Source organism: Pleuronectes platessa, chromosome 20, assembly GCF_947347685.1.
Source record: "Pleuronectes platessa chromosome 20, fPlePla1.1, whole genome shotgun sequence".
Taxonomy (NCBI): Eukaryota; Metazoa; Chordata; class Actinopteri; order Pleuronectiformes; family Pleuronectidae; genus Pleuronectes; species Pleuronectes platessa.
Window position 1 is genome coordinate 13,543,111 of NC_070645.1, and position 23,362 is coordinate 13,566,472.

Sequence of the window (23,362 nt, forward strand, 5' to 3'; positions counted from 1 at the left end):
ACACCAGCACAGCAGTTCACATGGGTTTGGCCCTGCACAGTAGCTTGCATCCTAAAATAGATGTGAACAGTCATCTGAAACACTGAGATGTGAGCTCGGAATCCATGAAAGTCTGTGGTGTGGATGTAGATACAGACACAAATAGAAACGGACAGTGAGGCACGCTCGCACAGGCACAAGCACACAAAAAACAGGTATTTATCGTGCTGATAAAGGACGGGAGGCGCTGCTGCTGCTTTGAAATGCTAAGGAGAGGAGCATGTGCCACGGTTGTAGGAGCATCTGACCCCCCACCATGGATAAAAAATGAGGGATGGGATTAGTGGGATTGCTGTATTCAGAAAACTCCCACTTATCTGCTGCAATTAACATTAAAAAGGCCCCAACACACACAAATGAAATCACGAGTGCCTGTAAATATGAGTGCGATGCTTTGGGCTCTGTAAGCTTGTCTGTGTCAGCCTGCCTGTGTCGTGTGCTTACCATTTATTAGCCGTGTCGCAGAGGGGGGGGTATCGTGAAGATGAGCGTCGGAGGAGGTTGGCGCTGGGAATCTACGCCAGAGGTTCCGAGATCAGTTAAAAGTCAGCCGATTTCTCCAGCGGCCAGAGGTGGATAATGTCGGGGGGGCGGGGGGGGGGGGTTTCAAACTATAATTTGTGTGTTGAGTGTTGAACTGTGAAAGGCAACAAAAGCCCCCCTGTTACCACACAGAGGACTGAGAGCCTGAAGAGCAATTGAAGAGAAAAGGGGGTAAAGGTCATTTGTTAAATAATAATCTATACATGAGGGAGAGAGAGACAAATCCCTGTGTCATAGAAAGGCCTGTGTGGTTGGTTTCTATAACGCATGAGTCCTCAAACCCAGTGAGTGGGCTGAGTGTATAACCACCAGGCAACCCTTTACTTCTGGTTGACTTCTAGTTAATACTGAGTCTCTTCAAGATATTCAGGGGCTAAATCTGAGCTATGATAGATCTGAAATGAGACTGAACCGGACTCAAACATGTCGTTGTTTCCCTAAAAGATAGATTAGCTCTTCTTTACGATTTCAGTCTCATTTGTGCAAAGGAATAGTTTCCGAGTTTCAGCTTTGTACAACGCGAATGCTTTTCCAAACCTCCAGCCTCTCCGAGCTCTTCCCCTGCAAAGGGAAGAGATGTTTTTTTCCTCCAAACTTTGAAAGTAAAAAGTCAACAAAAACACCCTGTGGGAGGCGGGAGTCAAGGTGGCCCCCTGTTATCTTGTTATGGCAGTGTAAACGGTGAGACAACACTGAACACCTTGATGGAGCCCAGATAGACGAGGCGCACGCTCGCACAGCGCAACATCACAGAGAAACACCTGATGTTGTCTGCATGCCAACTTCTCACCAACTTCACTTCTGCAAAACTTTTCTCCCTGGGAGTGAACACGTCCGACTGTTTGTTTGCTTTTCTCTTTAGGCGGTACTCTCATTGCCATTCACACTTGTGAAACAGAAAAACAAAGCCCCATGATAATAATGTGGAGATGGTAACGGCGGAAAATGGTGGAAACCAGGATTTCTCTTGTATCAGTGTAGAGCTGGTGCCGTGAATGCCGCCGTCTTGCCAGAGTCTGTGCAGTAGCCATCAGGGGATGGACTAATATTCTGGAGCAATGGAAGCCTCAGCTGTCAATTACGATTACTTAGATTGACAGAAAGCATCTTTGAAAAAGTACTTTGCCTTTTGAGTATGGTCAATGTCCCATCTGTTAACATGGAGAAGGCGGGACTTAACACAGATACTTCAGCCAGGTGCCAACCCGGTCTTTGATGAGAGGAAAAGTCCTTCAACTGTGTTTTACTTATGGATCTGAATAGAAGCGAGCAGGGCCGGGTCTAGGCAGGGGCAAGAGGGGGCCTGGCCCCCTCAAATAAATGTTGTGCCCCCTCAAACTAAATAGGGTTAGGGTTAGGGTTAGGCACAATGCCCCCTCAAGATTTGTGGCTGCCCCCTCATACATGCCTGTCTAGACCCGGCCCTGGAAGCGAGTGTGTGCAATATCAGCTCTGATCATGTGATTTATCGCAATCACCATGGGGGGGGGACTTGTGAAATTTGAAGGCGAGAGGAATAAGTTCACAGCTCACATAGCGTTGTTCAGTGGGGTTGAGGAAGTCAAACTTATCCTTATTTATAGAAATGTGTCTGTCAAGAACGTGGACAAATGTGTTTCATACGACATGTGTTTCTATCACGAGCGCTTATATTGAAAGCCAGTTATACTAAAGTCACTTTGTACCACAAAGCACAAGTCTGATTACAAACGATGATCAAAACTACATCTGATCACACTAATAATATACATTTACTGGTTGTGTACGAAAGACACTCTGGGACCTTCAGTAAATGTGGCACACACACACACACACACACACACACACACGAGAGAAGAAGGATGGATGTTTCCTCACTCGGTCTTCCACAGCCTGTGAACCATGCTGAGCCACAACATGCCCATAACAGGAAGTGTGGGTTTTTCTGCCAACACCTGTTTAATGGACTTCTCTTGAGCCCGGTCTGGGCTGCCTGACAAGTCTGTGTTTGTCTTGGCACTTGAAGGCCTGGAAGAGCCGAGTGGTTGCAGGAAATAAGAAAACGATAAAAATTCAGACAGGGCCCGGCGCTCATGCAAACTTTATGGCAGGATGGGTCGGAGTGAATATGATGAGAGCCTCCTGTGACTGCAGCACGTATAACCTTCACACGGGCCGGATAGATGCAGTCTGACTGTCCGACAGCTCTGTGCTGTGTTAGACAGTATTCAAACTATTCTCTCTGCAGTGGTAGAGTTTCAGCTGAATGTATCAAGCTACAAACTGAAAGCTTGTTATGCTGCTGAGTTCAGATTAGGAGAACACGAGAAAAAGGTGAACGGGCTGCAGGTTTCAAAGAGGCAGATTTGGAGGTTCTGACTACAAGGACCCGCCGGAGAATCTGATTGGTGTTTGTCTCAGAACCAAAAATTGTCAAGAAGGATGATTTAAAGGTTTTTTAATAACTCTGCTTTGCTTTAAACATATTATTATCTTGTGCAAGACACATTTTCTCACGTGCTGTCTTAAGAATGACAGCATTGGTCAGCCATTTTGTTGGTTGCGTGAAAGAGATTTGATACCCCTCTGGGTTTATAAGGCACAGTGAACATGTGCAGGTGTCTGAAGCAGAGTGAGGATACCTGACCCGTGCCCAGCAGGACGGGCTTTGGACTCTCTGGTTTGTTCGACCAAGAGTCTAAGACCCAAAGCGATTACAGTTCTTCACATTAAAAAGCTTTAAATCCTTATTTTAAAGCCTTTTTTTAAATTGAAAAATTAAATAAATGATTCCAGTCAAACTCCAAATCCCATCTGCATTAATGGACTGATCACAGCAATATAGAGTATAGAGAGAGAGAGAGTTTATGTTTGGTGGTAATGTGACTCATGAGCTTTAACCTTGTTGAACCAGTGTACTTTATGGCTTCTGCATAATGACAGTTGCTCTACTCATAGAAGAGTTTTCTGTCCAGTGCAATCATGAATTTACTGTAAAGTGCTGTGTTTACTCACTTAACTTAAAAAAAAAAGTTTGCACAGGGCTGATAAGACTTAAGAATTTGAAAACATTAAAAAAGATTGAGGCCATGTGTGAAAATCCAGCAGACAAAAAAACGATGACTTGTGCTGCAGGATCTTGTGAATTGCCAATTACCTTACATTTTAAGAAAGCTTTGATTCGGTTTGTTCTGACAAAGATGAGAGAAAACCCATGAACTGGATCGGGTCGACTCAGTCCTCTGATGTTAAACCGTCCTGCTGAAAGAGCAATTAGGTTTTCAATGCTGCATAATTGCTACTACGTTCCTGAAAAGTGACCCTTTCTTGAGTCAAGGCGCAGATCTGAGGAGCTGTCTCACTGCTCATTTTTCTAATCTGCCCCCCCCCCCCCCCGCTCGTGAACAAAAACAAAGAGGCAGGATAAACAAGTTGAGGAGACAGAATGTCAGAGACGCGCTGAAGCCCCGAGAACCAGCCGCCGTCTCTCTTCTCTCCCTCTCATCTCCTCTAACCCTTACATTGACTGAGTGTTACAATATGAGATGAGACATACTGCTGCTGACAGCGCACTGTTTGTCAAGGAAATATCAGCATGGAGCCTATTGAGAGGCGGCACAGTGTGCGAGTGTGTGTGTGTGTGTGTGTGTGTGTGGGGGGGGGGTGTTGAAATGCTTTGTGTGTCTGAAAACCTCTAATCAGGATCAGCTTTGCAAAAAAGGTCAGATTTGTATATCACAATGTAAGAGGGAGCTGATGGCACCACCACCACAACACCAACAGCATCATGTACTGGTGCTTGAATCACTTCTTCTCTAAAATACCATCATGAGTGTGGCTCGAGTGCTGGAAATGTTCGACAGAGCCGATGAACAATGAACCATCTAATAACAGGAATAATTTAACAGCCAGAGTTCAAGAACAACACCTTAAAATCGAAGCCACGACAGTGAAGGAAACAAAGTCTTTCACAATGCGCTCCTGCTTCTCTCCCCCCTGCAGAGACGTGAGCCACTCTGCTCCTGTCACAGCCTCCTTTCAACTGGAATGTACCATCTGCTCAGGTAAGCACAGGGGGGGTTCCTCCGGGTACAAGTATTCTAAATTTGAACACTGACACTTATGTGCATTACAGATATAAGAACAGCAATCTAGCACACATAGTATTATAGAGTGTGATCGACCAAATAAAAAACCTTTATACTTTCTACAGCACCGACCCGTCCTCTCCTAAAATGCAAACAAAAAAAATCCTCAAAACTAATCTTCAGTGGGTTTAACCATTTCAGCAGTTCAATCTAAAACCACAATTTCAAATATTAATATTTATCACATCAGCATTGGAATTGAGCTGAGCTAAATTTCTGCTACAAATTGTCTCTACGTTAGGTATCCAAATCAGAAAGCATGTTGTTGACAACATCATTCTCAGAAGCAGTCGAAGTGAAACAGCTGTGCCAGATGTTGCAGCAGTTCTTCAAACTGTCCGCTCCTCTCTGAAATCTGTCCTAAAGCAGCTATTGTCAACTTAGGCTTGTCAACCAAGCTGTGAAACTAAACTTTCTCTGCTCGGCTATTTAAAAATAATATAAATAAAGTCTTTGAGGCATTATTTTGTTAAACCCTTTATCACACTTAATGTGAATAATCAGGTGCCCCGAAATTTGCCTCAGAAAAATAAACTTTTTCGTATTGTTTATTTCCATTGATCAGTTAAGGCCTTAATACTTTAAGGGGATGGTCGGTTGTTTGTTGAGCTCTGTCAATTTATCTTCACTGCTTAATATCCTGTTTTATTTACCTCTCTGCATAGGACACTTTTCCATCCATCAAACATGTATACTACAAAGTACTTTCTGCATGAATGGACAATATATATTATGACAACATCATTATATAACCGTTTCCGTCAAACCCAAATTGGAACATGGGTACACAGAGTTCCAATGTAGGTTTTGGGGAGAAAAGGAAAAACATGTTTCACACTGCAGCTTGAGGGGAACAATAAAAATCACATGGTTAGAAAAGAGCCCAGCGTCCACTTTTGACAGCTTAATTCAGTTTATAACATTATTTTTCTTATTAGCAAAGCAGAGGAATAACGAGCACTCTGGTGATCTACCTTCTCTATATCATGACCCCTCATTGGTGCTAAAACAAGGGAAACACACAGCCGCATGCTGCACAGCCTTTTTAATAATCTGCTTGGTTTCCTCATTTAGATTTGATTGGCTATGAAATGCACCGGCCTGCTGGGACTCAGGTTTCAGCATTCATCAGCATTTCCTTGTTGTAAATTGATGGCACAAATGGAGACATCGAGTGCTGGCATGCGAAGGCGTGAGGACACTCACACACAGAAGCACACACAGACAAGCATGCATGTTTTTTAAATGTAGTATTAATTATGGAGTTACACCTAGAAATGTTTAATGCCATGTGCATCAAACAAGAACCAACACATGTAAGTGATGTTGTTATAGTTTACACCACTGGGGTCTCGTTCTCCGACATTTTGACGAGTCACAATAGAAACGTGTAAATTATGAAGTCAGGGAGCGGCTGTGTCAGAATGTCACTCAGGCTCTGGCTTTAAGTCACTTAAACAGAGATTTGTATGAATTCAGAAGAACAAATCATTTTCAAATGCCGTGTTTGGGAAACGCTGATGTCACAGTTTACTTTGAGTATGCTCACTGTTGCTTTGTTTGATCATGTGCCAGATTTAACGACAACAGTGGTAACATAACAGTTTCTCTGCTGCGTTTATGTCTATTTGATTTATTGTTGATGTAAATATCATGTGTTTGTAGTCTTTGTGTGTCTAGACGGAGATATTCTGTAAAACAACGGTCGTGTGGATGAAGATTGTTATCAAATCATAGCACAAATATCCGTTCATAAAATATTTGCTGTGGCGTAGACAAGGTTTTTGTGTCCTCCTGTTTACCGAATGGCACAACCACTGGAAATAGAGAGAAAGCACCATTGCTGCTCAGTCTAATCTACCTGCACCAGTCAGCAAAAACCCAATCATCTGTCATGTCATACTTTTTGTTCTAAAGGTTTGAAGGTTTTCCGAACACACAAAGCCGTCAGTCGGTCATTTTGGAACACGACTCAGCTCCCTCACTTTCTGTATTCAAGTCAAAGCTGCTCTCCCGAAGCCTGCACACACTCTGTCATCCTCAGCGGTGTTGAGTGTGTGCAACCTGTCCATGTTTCTAAAGGCCAGTCTGAGTCTAACTGGAGGGGACAGTGAAATCTCATATGATGGCAGATTCCTGTGCCAAAGTTCAGTGAATGCCAGCTTATTGCTATAGAAAAGGTCACTGGGCTATAAGCAGAATGAAAAGTCTTTACTGGAGAGGGTGTGTGTGTGTGTGTGTGTGTGTGTGTGTGTGTGTGATGCCGTCTTCCTCTCTGTGACCCTGGGACGAAGGCCGCAACCTGAGCTAACCATGCTCATATAAGCACCACGCCCTGGAGCTGCAGCTTCTCCCTCTGTCTCCGTCTCCTCTCGTCAGGCGTTGGTGTCCGTTACCTTCAGCACTCCAGGAAGCAGACACCGGGCTTTGAGATGCGCCCGCCTCTGCGAGCGTAAAATCAATTACCAGAGAGAAGAAATTCTCCGATAACGCGGCCTAATGATAATTGCCCCGAATTTGCAATGATCTGACTTACGATACAAACCACTATTGGCATTGCAGCAGCGTACTGGCAGCCGGAGTAGCTGGAATATCAATGGTAATTATTCCATGTTGATTCGGAGCCATGTTACTGCCAGGGGTAAACATAAAGCAATTAGCCTCTATGGTAAGCGGCCGGGGTCATATTTCAGTGATGGTTGTGTGATTTGTGATGAGCCGAGTACAGTGGAGGGAGGATATGGTGATGTGGGATCTAACCGCTGCCTCTTTAATTGAAGCACTTCTATCACATTGACTGCCGGAGACCTGCGGGTGGCGGTGCGCGACAAACTGCCACTTATTCAATAAGCGATCATCAGTTAAAAGGTTGGCAATAATATTAATAATAAACCTCGTTTGAAGCCGTGCGTCCAGAAACAGAGCTGCTCCGGTGACGAATCAGACACGGCCAGTTTACCCACAACACGATCGCTGCAAAGCTAAAAACCAGACAGGCTTAGGGTTCAAATGTGGATCAATCAGAGGTCACGGGGGGGGGGGGGGGGGGGTAGATCATCCCTCAACTCTAACCCTGACTCACTGTGCCTTAAACCAACAGTTGCCGATCAAGGGAGGAAGTGTTTTTTTTCCCCCAAAAGTGCCTGAGAGACGTCGGGCTGAATAATGTGTCCTATGAATAAAACACATTAGCTACAAAACATGCTGAATAATTCACATTTCAGAGCCTCCATCCCGCCCCACGCAGGAGATATTAGTTCCTCCGTCACAGTTTGCTTTGCACCGAGTCCTCCGAGCCTCCGTCCCCCCCCCCGCCCTCGCTCCCTCTCACTTCTCTCTTGATCATTTAGTCGCTGTCTTTGTCATCTGCGTTTTGTTAATCCCTCTCTGCTCTCAGCTGACTTTCTGCTGACGCGACTGTCTATTTATACTCCTCAAGTTACTACTTTTTTTTTTCTTTTTTTTTTTCCTGGAACGTCTCCCAGTTTATCTGAAGCGCTCTCGAAGCTGTCGGAGCGAGGGGTGCGTTTGTTCTGAGAGAATCTTTGATGACTCGGTAACAGACCCGAGATGGACTCGTCATTTAGCGTTAATCGGAGGCGACTCTACGAGTTTCAAAGCGGGAGGGGCCCGGAGTAAAGAGCGCAGTGGATTGATAATTAAATACTTGACCTGATATGTCTCTTGTCCTGTGATAGTTCCTTTCAGCTCCAGCAGATATTGTTGGTTTTCATGATGCAGTGTAATTTGCAGAATCAACAGCATCAGTGCAAACCACTCATCCAATCACTGCTTTTTATTGCGCCGTTTAAATCTTAAATCCCTCTCATTCAACAGAACAGCACATCTGATGCATTAGGATTTCACCGGCGTGCAACCATGTGGAGCCTTTTTATCAACTCAAGTCAATCATGGCAAATTTGCTCTGCGGCTCAACAAGGCTTGCACTCAATTAAACAGAAAAAAGGGCTAATCAGCTCATTATTTTAAAAAGCTTCATTAGATTTTAAGTGTTTGGGTCATAATACACTGTTAGGCACAACTCATTTTTAAGTAAGCTGATTGACTCAATTATATCATTTGGAAACTGGCAATTAAGACTCTTTAACTCTGTGACTCAAACACCACAATAATGATTTGACCCATGAGAAAAACCATATCTGTTGCACAGCATTACATTCAGTTCATAGTTTGCTCAGAAACAAGAGAAGAAGAGTCTGCAGCCACGTTAGTTTGACCTAAATGCTAATGTCAACCAGCTAACATGCTCACAGTGTTATGTGACAATGTTAGCATTCTTACGCTAACCACTTTGTAGATATAACAAATTACAGCTGAGGCAGATGTTACTGTTTAAGTCATGAACCAAAGTTTTGGATGAATCAAAACAGGATGTTGGTACAAAATGTAATCGCAAATACATCCACAAATGTTGAAGTGATGATGGCGCTATAGAGGAAAAGTCATACAAGCTGTAATGTTGGTAAGATTCAACCTCTGAGGACCATGAATGTCTGAAAAGATTTTCTTGGCAATGAATCTGATTGTTGCTGAGGTTTTTCCCTTTGGACGAAAGTCAAAGACATCCAAATAGAGCCAATAGACACTATCCACCCACTATCCAGAAATGAAGCCAAAATATCCCAGACACCACTTCTGCCATCTTGCACATTTGCTGCCAGAGTCTGCACAACATCAAATAAACAATCCAAACTGAACTGAGACCATCTTTAAGAACAAGTTGTCTGACCTTTACTCCAGCCAGCCACCGGGTGGTGAACAAGACATTTTGGCTTCACTTTTTGTAGATATAACAAATTACAGCTGAGGCAGATGTTACTGTTTTAGTAACAACTGGAATTTTGTCCCAAAAAAACTGCTTGTGGTTAACAGGAGAACAGAGAATGTAGCCGAGACACAACTTCTGCAGAACATATTTAAACTAAAATCCCCAAATGCCTGAATAAGGAGCAAATGACTGGAAAGCAAAGTTCCCTGGATTCCACCGATAAATTCTTAGAGTAAAATAAAAATCTATTACGAAAGCTGAAACAGAATATTATGATATATTAATCGGGCTAATGTATTTGATTGAGGAAACAATGGCCACTTAAAGCACCACAACGGGAAATGGTTGTATTTTCACATAAATAGTGCTCCACTATGTTTGTATTTTTATCCATCCTGTGCACTTGAATTTGAATTATAAGGCCACTCATTCATCCCGCTCTGGCAAAAGACACACTGGGACGCCTTCTCACTTTGAAAGTCCCAGCGACTGAGGCTGCTGTGTTTCTGTGGGAGCGAGACGTGTTGTTTTTCAGTGTTTAAGTCGCATTACACTGTGTTTTACTGAGCGTCAGCAGCATCAACAGCACATGAGACGCCGTTTGCTGTGCACACACACAGGGAGGCAGCTCTCCAAACAGCAGAATGTGACGTCAATGGGCAAAAACCTCCTACTTCATCTGCAGCCACGTATCTGAGCCACACAGGCTGTGGAGGTGTCTCTCAGCTTGAGTAGATACACAAGATACAGACAGGGATGATGAAGCTGCCCTGTTGTTGTTTGAACTAGTTGCACTTTGCTCTTTTTAATGGAAAGATTTTTGCAACACCCAATTTACTATTGTTTTGCTTGAAAATGCGTCAACTCTGGTACGGATACACCTGCTGTCCAAACTACTCCAGGGTCCTAGAGAACGTAGAGTCGAGTAGTAAACTGAGGATTTGGAAACAGTGCTGACCCGTTTTCGTTTCAAATCTCCAGGGCTACGTTTTAGTCTAGACGTACAGAAACAAGTTTGTAACAATAGCAGAGATGCTCACAGCCGCCTGCTGATTGGGTCTTTTCAGTCATAACTTAGCCTTTGCTGATTCATTTGGCTCCTATCACTTGAACACAGCTGCACATGCTCAGTGTACGTGAGTGGTCATGTGATATCCCAAACATTTGTCTGAACAGAGATAGTTGTAGTTTGAAAACACAGTTTTGTCAGTTTGGCTTGTACTCACCAGGGCGCAGTACGTCTCCGGAGGGTCTCCACAGGTGATGTTGGGGGGATCCAGAGTAACCTTCAAGTAATGGGTCATGTCTGTCGCCTCGGGTTGGCAGGCCATGTAGTCCCAGGTAAGGCCTTCGTCTGTATAAATCTGGGACTTGCACACGTCGTAGTGGCCCCACGCTGCAGGGTAGTGCTGCATGGCCGCCTGGCAAACCGCGGTCCACAGCGCCTGCAGCGTCAACGCAAAACGGAAACGCATGACTGGTCCTCTCGCGGCTCCTTCTCCAGAAGCTGTATCTCCCGCTGAAGGTGGACGGACAAGGGATCCCTTCTTCTTCTACTTCCGCTCAGTAAAGGTCACTCAGCTGGAGGGAGGAGGCATGCCACACTCCCGTCAGGTGGAGCGAGGGTCGGTTCAGAGTTGTCCTCTGAAGTTCTTTGTTGCTACGTCTCGGCCTCTGGGGAGTTCTCTGGATCGGTGGATAACTACAATGATGCTGAGGTCACCAGCCCATTGAGAAGACAAGAGGAGAGGACTGAGGGAGGGAGGAGGACGGTGGAGGAGAAGGTGGAGGAAGAGGAGGGGAGGTGAGCAAGGAGATAGTCCCCCCCTGACACGGAGATAGGAAGATGAGTGACAAGTCCCTTCAGCTCGCCTGGCCGTCAGTCATGGTCCTCGTCCTGTGTGGCGATGCGGCTGCAGAGAGAAACGAGAAACAAGGGGGAGGAGAGAGGGGATGAGTGAATATTGACAGTATGGAAACACAAGCTGGCGCCATGGCGAGGGTGAAATGTGTGAATAGGGAGCCGGATGGGTTTTGGGACGGCGTTGGGACGGGCTGCCATGTCGGTGTTTGTTGTGCATCCAAATAGAGCAAGTCGGTAAGCGATGCCATCAGGGTAAATTGGATCTTGCTGCTTTCACACATGAAACCCTCATCTCACTCAGCGGTGTCAGGCGCACAGTGTCACAGCTCACCCCACCTCCGTCTCCGCACACTGCTCGCACCCTGCACACCTCTAACACCTCACGCTGCATGGGTGGAAATGATAACGAGCATTTGGGAAGAGGAAATAAATAAAGCGTGGCCATTTTTACCCAACATGTTCTGATTTCTAGCATCAAGTGAAGCTAGAAATCCTAATCATACAAACTCAAGAACGGGCTAATGTTGAATGCTTAAGGTTGTATATTAAAATCCAGCAATCGTAGCCTTTTACTGTTCAACTCTTCTGTGTCCGCTGGTAGAATATCTGTGCATGGAAAATAAAAGCTGGACAAAAACATCCACTGTATTGAGCTCTGATATTTAAAGTGCTATCCCACAGGGCTGAACACAGTGACTCACCAGAGACTCGGGGGTGACGTGCGTCTGTGTTGCCATAAATTAAATACAGTATAATTGCAGTTAAACAACAACCTGTTGCTGTGGAGTTATAGGTGTTTTTATCTGGATGTCATTAAATACAGAAGATAACATATTGAGGGTAGGGCTTTCAAAAAGTAAGCATGTGCATTCCTTGGTCCCTTGGGTGCATTGAAACAAGTTGTAAACACCCTATTTATCATCAGCTGATCAGGCAAACTTGTTCGCAGATGTGGTGCCACACTTGTGTTCCCCTTATGTATGGCAATCTCCTTTTAACCATCAAATCTAAACGGTGAGCTGACAGATACCATAGCCTTGTGGTGGCTGGCTGCAATATGGGTAATACACCCTGCTTCCTCCATGTTGGGTCTATGGGTTCGTCTATACAGGCGACACCTTTCACATCACACACACTGATCACACATCACACACACACTGATCTAAAAAATAAAGTCAACAGTTGCTTTCATTTGATTTCCACTGATCGACTGAAAGTATAAACAGCAGAGTTTCTCTTTCACGGAATAAAGGGGCCACATTACTTTGCACAGCCCCACTTTGCCACTTAACATAAATATCTTGAGACTGTTTTCATCTTTCGTCTGTTTAAATGGTGGCTCTGTCCACAGCAGGAGTCACTGCACTACATCACACACAGTGATTTACTTCCCAGCACGCAAAGCATCCATTTATAACTGCCAACCGTTGTGGGCCATGGCCTCACTTTTCCTTTTGTCTAAAGTTTTAGTATTGGAACAGATGCAGTATTAAACATGATGAACTTTTCTCCTAACCCCTCTTTCACGGGTCTTTGTTCCTCTGTTTTTGAATTGACTTTAAGATGTATTTTAAATCAGATGGTTTCCAACCAGCGTGTTCCTTGATCCTAATGTTCTTAAGATTGATACAAAGAAAACGGGGCTCTGTCAACCACCTTTCTCTCATATCTCAAGACGATCTTTTCTCTTCCCCTCAGGTCTTTTTTTAACTTCTTTACTTTACTCTAATCACTATGGTTCGGCGTTACTGTAAAATCATATAGCTCCAAGTGTCTGTGCACTATATTCAAGTTAGACTGAAGGTTAACCAATGAATCAGCTCATCATTTTAACACTGTCTGTGACCTTCAAACTCGCCCTGAGCATGTGAACACAGACTGTTACCATCAGACCACAGATACAAAGTTTTGTGCATCAATCGGACACATGAAGAGCGCACCCCCCCCCCCCCCCCCCCGCACCACTTTATCACCATATTGTAAACACGTTCATTGAGATCGGACACAACCTGATCATTACCTGGAGCCGCAGCTAAATTCATCTGTTCATATAAACAGTTTCAAGTGGCTTCTTGAGAAATTCTCTCGATGTTAAAGAAAATGAAAAAATTCCTGGATCCAATCCAGCCCGAAGTATAAATACTCAACCCTTCCACAAAGTTGAAATGAAATCTGTCTTTGTGTAATCCTTCCAACAAGCCACAAGGAAAACAGTCCCCTCAAGAAACCACTATAAAATGTCCATTTGGATCCTTACCTAAACTGCACACACTCATTTATATCATAAAGGACTTTAGTGTTAAATTAAATCTTTGTAACCTTGTCTTTCCTCATCATCATCATCATCATCATCATCTTCATACAGCACCAAAGGACAGAGCTGAGTGCAGGTTTCTCGGCTTTAAGCAGCAGGTGACTAATGGAGACCGGAGTCACCGGTCGGACACAGGAGGGACAGACTGGTGCTACTTATTACCACACAGTGAGAAGAGCAGCAATACGTGAAATTAAAAGAAGAGTAGGGGGTGGTGTGTATTTGCATAAAGACCGTACAGCTGTATAGAAAGTTTGCGTTTCAGCCTGAGCTTGATGAGCACCACGCTGTGACGGACTGACGAGCTGACACTAAAGCGAACAGTATATGGGAGTTGTGTTCACATTTAACAGTCGGGCTGTGGCCTGAAGACAAACACAAGCACACACCCTCCAGATGATTGACGTCATTACAGAGAGCCAGTGATGAACAGTAGTGATGTGAGGGTTTGACGTAAATACGAAGAGACCTCGTGAAGTAGCAGTTTGCTCAGTTTCAAGTGGATGTACACTATTCACGATTTGCCTATTCATAAATTCAGTAAATTCAACCTATTGTTTTATATTTTCTACCTGAGTCACTTCAGTCTGGTAGAATGTAAATCATCTTTTTAAGGAAAAGCTAAGATCAGGGAGCAGTTATTCGCTAGGTCCTGTAAAAAGCAGCAAATGCATATGAAAAAAAAAACAATTTAACGCTGCTGGAAAAAAAGATGATGGCAGAAAAACTTGCTATGACACGAGAAGTTCAAAAATATTCTCCAAAACCCTGCAAACTGAAAAAGAATGATTGCATACACTATTGCATATAAGTCCGGGAATTTAATACCATTCATTCTAGTTCAAAAGGGAAAAACCCGTCACATCAATCAAAATGAGTGTTACCCACAGATACGTCTGGAGAGTTGGATTACATTTTTTGCAGAGGATGATTGAGAGCGGCAATGTGAAATCAGCACGAGAAAAAGAAAAAAAAAGGAATACAGGAGCGAGCACTGCGAGTCGGAGGACGGAGGAGGGAGGAGGACGAGGTGAGCGGGGGAGAGAAATGAAGCACCTTCAATGTAAAATGTAAGAATGTCAATGGGGGAGATGTCAGCAGGTGAAGAAGGAGCAAATTATCCAGAGGAACTCTTGGCACTGAGCTTCCTGTTCCCATTACGAGACATAATATTACCGTGTTAAGGAGGAGTGTAAGGGATGGCCGCAAAAGTGTCTGTGTGTGTGTGTGTGTGTGTGCTTGACTTGCAACCTCTGGATAAAGGGAAGCTGGAGTCTTGGGTAATGAGACAACAAGCGCCGGCGAGGCTTCGATAACAAGCAACAGAGATCACAAAAGCGTCGGGTCATTATCACCTCGCCGTCCTGGACATAGCGGCCCCCTTCCTCTCATTACTCTCTGCTCATAACCCTCCATCGCCCCATGGAGCCGGGGTGACGGAGAGGGGAAGGGAGAGCAGATGGAAGAAGAAGTGTGGACGTGCATTTTAAGCGAGGGGAAAGGGAAAAAAAGAGGGGGTTTATTTTAGGGCAGGACGCTTCCTCCGGCCATCGATCAAGGTTTGAGGACATCAGAGGGAAGCAGGAAGTCTGGAATTCTGCCTTTTACAGGAATATACACGTCGGGCGCAGAGCGATCAACACTTACAGTAAATGTGGGAGGTCGTCAAATGGGGGGAGGGGTCTGAGTAAACACCTATTTTCACTTGTTAAGTCGCTGTGATGTTTATTTATCGAATATTCTTACAAAAATGAAAATTAACGTTTAAAACAAGTTGAGTGCAACAGCAGGACAAATTACATTTTTGCTTGTGTGGATGTAAAACCATTAGAAACATGATCCTATCGTATATATATAAAATAACATTTTCTTCTAACCATTTATGTAACTATCAATTGATTTTAAGTTTTGTTAACTTCATTTATTTAAGTTGTCCATATTTTGTTGACTTCAAAACTAGAAACAAAAAAAAAAAAAAAACAGTTACAGACTGTTGTTTCAAATGAGAGAAAATAACTTGAGAGCATATTTTAAGTTCAAAAAACAATTAGGGCTAATGCACAATATCATTGTGTCACAATCAAAGGAGTTAAATGAATTAAAACATGTGACACACTGACTTAAAAAACATGAAAGTAGTATATTAGAGGGGACTTGTGAAGTGAAGTGTTCTGAACGTAGGTTTGTATTTACTCTGCCGGCCTCGTTTAATGTGTGATTCTTCTTTGATGTGACTGAGATACATACGTCTCACATTAAAAACTAAGATTATTATTGAAGCGATAAAAAGTGGTGGGACAGAGACAATTCTCTAAAGACCCCTTAAGACGTATATTTATTTCACTGGGAACAATTTTATTTATTTATTAAACTGAAGTGCTTTAAAATTAAATCAACAAGATGTAGCTCAAAGCTCAAACATCCAAGTAAAGTAACAATTGTTTTTTAAATAAACATATATAAGATTGAGTGATATAGAGCTTAATTATATGATTCTAGTGAAGCACACACTGTGGAGCAGTTTGTGATGTGTGCTGCCTGCAGGTCCCGTCCTGCCACTGCTGCAAACTGCAAGCTGGACTTTTAGTTTTTCTATTTCATATTCAAACACATGAATCTTTCACACAGTCTGCGAGGGTTCGTTTGCCTCGGTGAGGTCACCAACCCGCCCACCCGCCCAAACCCTCCCCTCTCCTCGCACCAAACACCCGCCCATTACACCCAAACCTTTCGCCGGTGGAACAGCCCCTGGTGTCCACTTCCATTTCATCCCCGGGGCCACTCGAGCGTGACTGAGTGTTTCTCCAAACCATTGGGGGAAATTTTACACGTGTGTCCCTGGAGCAGCTCTCTGCCACTGAGGGGGTCGCTGGTAAATCATGCATATCTCCCGACGAGCGGATATAAACACACGCGTCATTTTACGCCCCGCTCCTCCTACGTTTCATCCAGCTACTCGCTCTCACTTCTAAACAGGTCTCGATTTGAAGTTCTTTTCCTTCCTCTGTCATCCGCCACTTCTTCTCCTCCCACTGTTCCTCTTTTCAGTTTGTTTTTGCTCATATTGATTGTTGTATTTGTTTTGTTGACCAGAGGTTTGTGTGGGTTCAGCACTTTCTCCTGCTGCTGGCTGTGTGGTGCAAACATTTTCCACGGCTCGACTCCTTCTGTGATGAAAAAGGCCCAATTGTCCAAGTGTTAAGTCCTAATCTCTCAGGGATCATCTGCGATGGCCCACAGGGGGCAGTACTTTCACACCTGCCTGTCTTAACTACATACCAATTCAGCTTCACCACTCTAGCTTTAAGGATTTGCTCATCCATGAGTTAGGTTGCATAATTACATGTTTTACTCCTCGTGTCTCGGCTATTTTTGCATTTTTTATTTTACACATTTGATGCACTTTCAAGGGGAGTTTCTGACCTTGCCTCTGTCCTGTCTCTTCCTTCTTTCATCTTTTCTGACTCGACCTGTTTCATATTCTCCACCAGTGCCTCACTAAAGGAGAAACACGCGCGCAGGAGCGAGTGTGGGGCCGAAAGACAGGAGGGCAGGCAGTCAGAAGCAGATGAAAGATGGATAAAGATAGAATCTGGCTGGGCTTCACAAAAGAAGAAAATTAAAAGAAAACAAGCCTCCTGCTCTCTCTCCCCGCTCCACTCACCAGATTTCTCTTCCCAGAATCCCTAATCTTGCCTGTTAACAACCTGCCAATCGGGCCGCTGTCCTCATGAATAAACATATGGCGAGTGGAGCATGGTCCTGCAAACATGACAGCCAGCGTTCCCGCCGTGGAGCGAGCGTGCCTATAATGCATCCCTGGGGCTTGCCTCCGAGTCAGCCCATCACTTAGAGCTCTTTCCCTCTCCTTAAAATGTCGCCGCCCTGAATCGGCAGGCTTATGATCTTTTAATAATGATGACAGGTAGTGAATGGGTGGAGCGCTGACAGCTGGTTAACCGACTGTGGTGGGGATGGGTGGGCAGATTCAGGAGGAATCAAAGCTGCGGCTCTGCTCGAGGGTTAGACTCATAGTTTGCCTGTTTGGGGTTTTTAACCGGTGGGTTGTACCTTGGTTTGTTTTCCACCTGCAATGTGATAAATAATCAGAGATCTGTGAAACTTGCACGCAAGGAAAAGCCAAGTCGAGTTTTGAGCCCTGAAGGAAATATTAGTTTGGAGTTTTGGGCTTTTCTGTCCTGACAATTCAGAAATATCAGATTTGCTGTTCCTATCAAAAAGCCGTGCTGGTTCAACTGCTGCTGAGGTAATCATTCCTTTGCCAGGAGCGTGTCTGCAGCCTCCCCTCACATCCCCACAGGTCAGGCCTCCGAGGACACGGCGAGGTCCCCGAGTGTTCCAGACGTGCTCAACCTGCCTCCAACCAGCTGCATCTGCCACAGTCCTCCATCACTCCCACCAGTCTGACGCCGCCTCCTCCTCCTCCTCTCTGAGCAGCCGAAGCCGCCACATGCACGATGGAGTGTGTGTGTGTGTGTGCAGGGAGCAGCGTGTTTGACAGGGGTGACTCCGGCGACGCTGCCCCCAAGTCGAGCCGAACACCCTCGGGCGTCAGTTACTCCGCAGAGGGCACCCAATGAGACAGTGAGACAAGGCTCCTCCACCGCCACCCTGCCTCCATCCCTCCCTCTCCCCTCGCCACCAAGCATGCTCTCTTTGCGACACATGTAGGAGCACCCTAATGCATTATTGAGGACACTTTTCCTAAAAGGCTGCTAGCACATTATTCTGCAACCACAGTGACATGCGTGGCGACTGGAAATGTCCACTTTAGCTGCAAAGAATGTGCTCAGCCAGGTAGCTCCTCTCTCTCGCTCTGAGGCTGGAAACACTGGGAGAAGGTCGGAGGTTTAAAGCGACAGCTGCTTTGAACCACACACAGAATGACTCATGGTGGCTGTCATTGAAAACTCACAAATTACTATGGCGTTGCAATAATCAGTCACTATCAGTCACACGTGTATAGTCAGTGTAAAGGAGCAGCTGCAGTGTTTAGACACTACTTTAAACACACAGATTGTTCATCCATTCAGCACGTGAACCCAGGGGGCCACCGTGTTTAATGAGAAAGCTTATGAGCGACCCTTTAAAGAGAGTAGTCACTGGGTATTATCCAGAGCGAGGCCGAGGTGAAGTCATGGCTGTGTTGCAGATTATATGTGAATAATATCATAACTACTAACGTGAGAGTGATAACGAGCCACAGATGACACTGGATTCCGGCAGCAAAGCATATTGAGACCACCGCAGCCATCTGTAATAGGCTGCTCATATAATGACGTATTAAAGGTAGGTCAATTGGCTGCAGCGTGACACTAATGTAATTATCCGTGATGGATTGGGCAACATTAGGTAAATGTGCCACAAAGGGGCCGCCTCCAGCAATGGCCAGAGGAGGCGGCCCCTTTCAAGGTGGCCTCGTGTGTAACCTTTTAAAAGTTTTAGGTGTTTCCAAAGTCTTGGAAGTTGAGGACGCGAGATTGACGCATCCAGGCCCAGAGCTGAGAAACATCAGCGGCCACTTTAACGCACGAGAGAAGATTTTACGCAAACATTAACTTAACTTTACAATGAAAAGGTGGAACTTACATCTCTCCAGTCGCCCCTCTGCTCTTTGACACAGCTCAACAAGTTCACAGCAGCGGAATGAACATGAATGGGGGACGAGGCTCTTCTTTAAGACGCGCTCCCCGGCGGGAATGTGATGAGTGCGCACGTCAGTCTCTGAGGAATCGCTGCGCGCACCATCTCTCGCTCTCCGTCGGGAGAAAACGATGAGGCTGGGGTCGAGGAGGATGAGGAGGGTGTCCCTGCCACTCAGAGGACAACACAAAACAAATGACTGATCACCGTCCCGGGGGCTCAGTCAGCACCGCGCCTGCTGGAGACGGGAGGATTCTCTGCGCGCGAGCCCAGGTGCCAAAGTGTCCATCACGCTCTCTCTCTCCAAGTGGCATTCCATCACGCAGCGTCAATCTAAAGGCACAGTGCTGTCCGCAGCGAACAAAACCTCCACCACTACTGCAAAACAAACTTTGACCCGCAGCCGTGCGCGTCCCTCCTCTGTTTCCCACCCTGTCTTGAATCCCTTCGTCTCCACACAGCTCCTGCTCCTCGTCTACTTCTCACTCTGCTGTTGACCGTTTCCTGCCACTTCAACCGGGACCGGGGACAGGAGTCACACCAATTGCGCTCAGCTGCTTCGAATATCCGCTCGCATCAGCGCGTCTCCTCCTGGCCGCACGCACTTCTCCTCCCCGGCCACGGCGCACCATGCACCGACCGCCCAGACGGAGATGACGCGGGGAGGGGGGGGAAGAGAAAATGCGCTCCGAGGCTCTTAATAGATGAGACGCACACTCAGCTTGTTTCACGCACACCTATGGTTTCCTCTCCCCCCACCTACCCGTCCAGTCCGTCTCCATCTCACCACACACACACACACACAACACACACACACACACACACACACACACACACACACACACACACACACACACACACACAGTCAGATCGACACACGCACAGTCCTCTTTCGGGACCTTCGTGGAAACTCAGGAGGGAGGAGAATCGCATGTAGTTTAGGTGGAGTTCTCCCGAGTGGCGTTAAATTATCCACAGATCGGGGGTGTGGATGTTCCCAAAGGGATGATGGCATAAAGACAGAATGGAGGATTGTTACAACCAGGCGATGATGTGGAGAAAAATCAAAGTGTGCTAGGAGAAGTGATAATTTGTGTTTCTGTTTACGCGCATGGCTGAGACGTAACTTCTGCTGATTCTTATAATAAAATCTGATTTAAACTCCACATTAGGTTCACATAAAGAGAGAGTGAAAGTCCCTCAATCGTCTTGATAAAATAATATTATTAATGATGTTAAGAGGAAGAAGGCGTCTCTCCGGTGCGCACGTGAAGGTGCCACTCTCAAAAAACGAGGCGTTAAATTAGCCGTGCTTAATTGCGCATTTATTAAATGTCTGTGGGAGAACAGAGTGTTATATCATAACACATTTATGATAATTTGCCATCCTGCAAGTCTCACATCCGCTGTTTTAAAGTCATATTTCAGGGGGACATGGAAATGTGTTTCCAAATAATCCCAGATGAAATACAATATTAAATTCATAATAAAAAGGGTGTGTCATGGGAAGTGTACGGCCACAACACCCCCTCACACCTTAGTTGAATCCCACTAACAGTGGGATAAAAAGGGCGATGGGGGTGGTGCAGAAGTCAGGTCATGGCACATTGCGCACAGGTCAACCACGCAGCAGGTTGACCAGCTGAATGTGTCGATGTTTACGCAACAGCATGTATATGCCCCAGAGAGGGCCCCAGCCTTCAACCCCCGCACTGTGCTGAAAGGAAGGAAGAAAGAAAGAAAGAAAGAAAGAAAGAAAGAAAGAAAGAAAGAAAGAAAGAAAGAAAGAAGGAAAGAAAGAAAGATCGATATACATAAAGAAAGAAAGAAAGAAAGAAAGAAAGAAAGATATAGAAAGAAAGAAAGAAAGAAAGAAAGACAGAAATAAAGAAAGATAGAAAGATAGGAAAAAAAAAGAAAGAAAGATAGAAAAAAGAAAGAAAGAAAGAAACGTGCCTTTGTCTTATTTTAAGCAGAGAGGTTGTTTATCAAGGTGAGGAGGAGAATGGATGACATGGACGCTGTGCTCCGTGCCATTTACAAACGACAATGAATCGTGCATGTGTGCTATAATGTGCACACGCTTCCATTACAACAGGACACACTGCATGTGAACATACAGATCGCATTTCAATACCTTGGACCTGTGCGCTCACAGCGCGTCCATGTGTCTGCATTTTCTCCTGTATGCGGCTGAGTTGTGCGTAAAATAAAAAACAAAATGAAGTTTTTGTGAAATGAAATGTGAAGCAGGTTTTCCCTCTGATCGGCATTGAGATTTACACCTGAATTATCTTTGGCTGTGGCACCAAACGGTTCGCATGTGAGGAGACCACGTATGGAAAAGGTGATGTGGTTTGCTGAATGAATGTATTACACGATTACCCCAAGAAAATTAGAAACTGCGTCTGTATTTGTCTGTTCTCAGAATACTCTCGGTCTCACTTTGTGTAATCACGACGCACAATTTTGACCACCCACCCGGCGCGCGTCGCATCGAAGCTTCAAAACTTTACGCGCCCCCCCCCAGCAGCCACCATCCAGGGGAAATGTGCAGCCTGAGCCTCTCACCTCGGTCTCCAGGGCTTCATGCCGTCGAGGGACGCAGGTCATAGCAGCCAAATATATCCGCTTTGAATCGGGACATCCTACAGGAACCGGAGACTCCGCCGTGAGGAAGCGACCCACTTGTCTCCGGAGCTCCCGGGGAATGGAGTAGCTGCTCCCGGTGTACCCACGCGACTTCGCTTCGACCCGGACACACGCGAGGAGACGACAGGAGAAAAATCCCTCCAAGAATTGTTATTTAAAAACAGTAGGAGAAAATGAAGCGGTGGTATAAAGGAGGAACAACAGATCCAAAGTGGCTCCTGCGGAAAGATGCTCGGAGACGCACAGTGACCAGACTCCGCTCCCACACACACTGATGCGCAGAGAGCCACTGACAACTGACTTCACCTCAAGTTTATTCCTGAGCTGGAGCCTGTGAGGTGTAGCTGAGGGCTCACACCACCACATACACCTCCGACTGTCTCCTACTGCCCCGAGTCATTTACTCTATGTTCAGTGCAGGGATCAGCTGTTTGTTTTAGTTTCCTTCAGTCCGCACGTTTCCCTGTAGAAATATCACTCAGATCTGATTATCAGCAGCAGCATCATGAGTGGCAGCCAGAGGTGGGACATGTGTTAAACTGCTGTATGGCACAAAGGGACTGCTGCACTGCACAGATAGGCCACACTGATCCCCTCCCAATGCTGGGACATCAGGGGACACTGAGCAACGAGGGTTATGGGGAACGTGGTGTGATGTTGTGATTTAAGAGCATGCCAACTTATTTGACATTAATACTTGGATGCTTGAACCTGCTAGGTCTTGATCGGAGACCGTAAAGCGCAACAGTTTTTAATTCCAGAATTAAGTTCCTTATTAAGTTTCTCCATTGACGTTTGAGAAAATCCTTATGAAAAGAGTTGCAAGTCTGAAACCGAAAGATCAGATACAAGATGATCAAGTGACCATACAAAAATTGGTACAGTTCAGAGCAAACAAAAATATTGGTAAACCGTAACACAGGTACAAGACTGTGTACGCAATTATTTAGAGTGAAGGAACTATGTTTCCCAGAATCCGAATAATCCCTTTTGAAAGCTCCCAGTGTGCCTCTCTCTATTAATCTTGTTGTTAATATAGTGTTGTTATATATCATAGCTTGTGTGTATGTAGCATTTCATACAGAATATACTGTAGCTACCTAGTGTTGTAACGTTAGTGTTCTCATGGTCCAGTGCTTCATTCCCGACTGCAACTGTGGGAAATTAGGGCGTAACTAAACATAATGTAACTCTGAAAAAATCCGATCATAGCCGGCATTGTTTCCCGAGGGGAGGTAAATATTTCAATGGTAATTCCAACCATCAGAAACCTTAGGATTGTGGGTAGTGTAGTTCTTCTACTTGACATTGCGAATACAACAAGTTTTTCTTAAAACATGGTTGATATCATACAGACTTGTGGCTTCTAC

General features: G+C 45.1%; 1 protein-coding gene across 1 annotated transcript in view; it reads right to left on the reverse strand.

Moving 5' to 3' along the window:
• ntng1a (netrin g1a) overlaps window positions 1-10,973 on the reverse strand; it is an 87,954-nt gene extending 76,981 nt beyond the window's left edge. The window contains 1 exon segment of the mRNA XM_053413068.1: window positions 10,725-10,973. Within this exon segment, the coding sequence (XP_053269043.1) occupies window positions 10,725-10,973 (249 nt within the window).
• Between the last annotated feature and the right edge of the window lie 12,389 nt (window positions 10,974-23,362).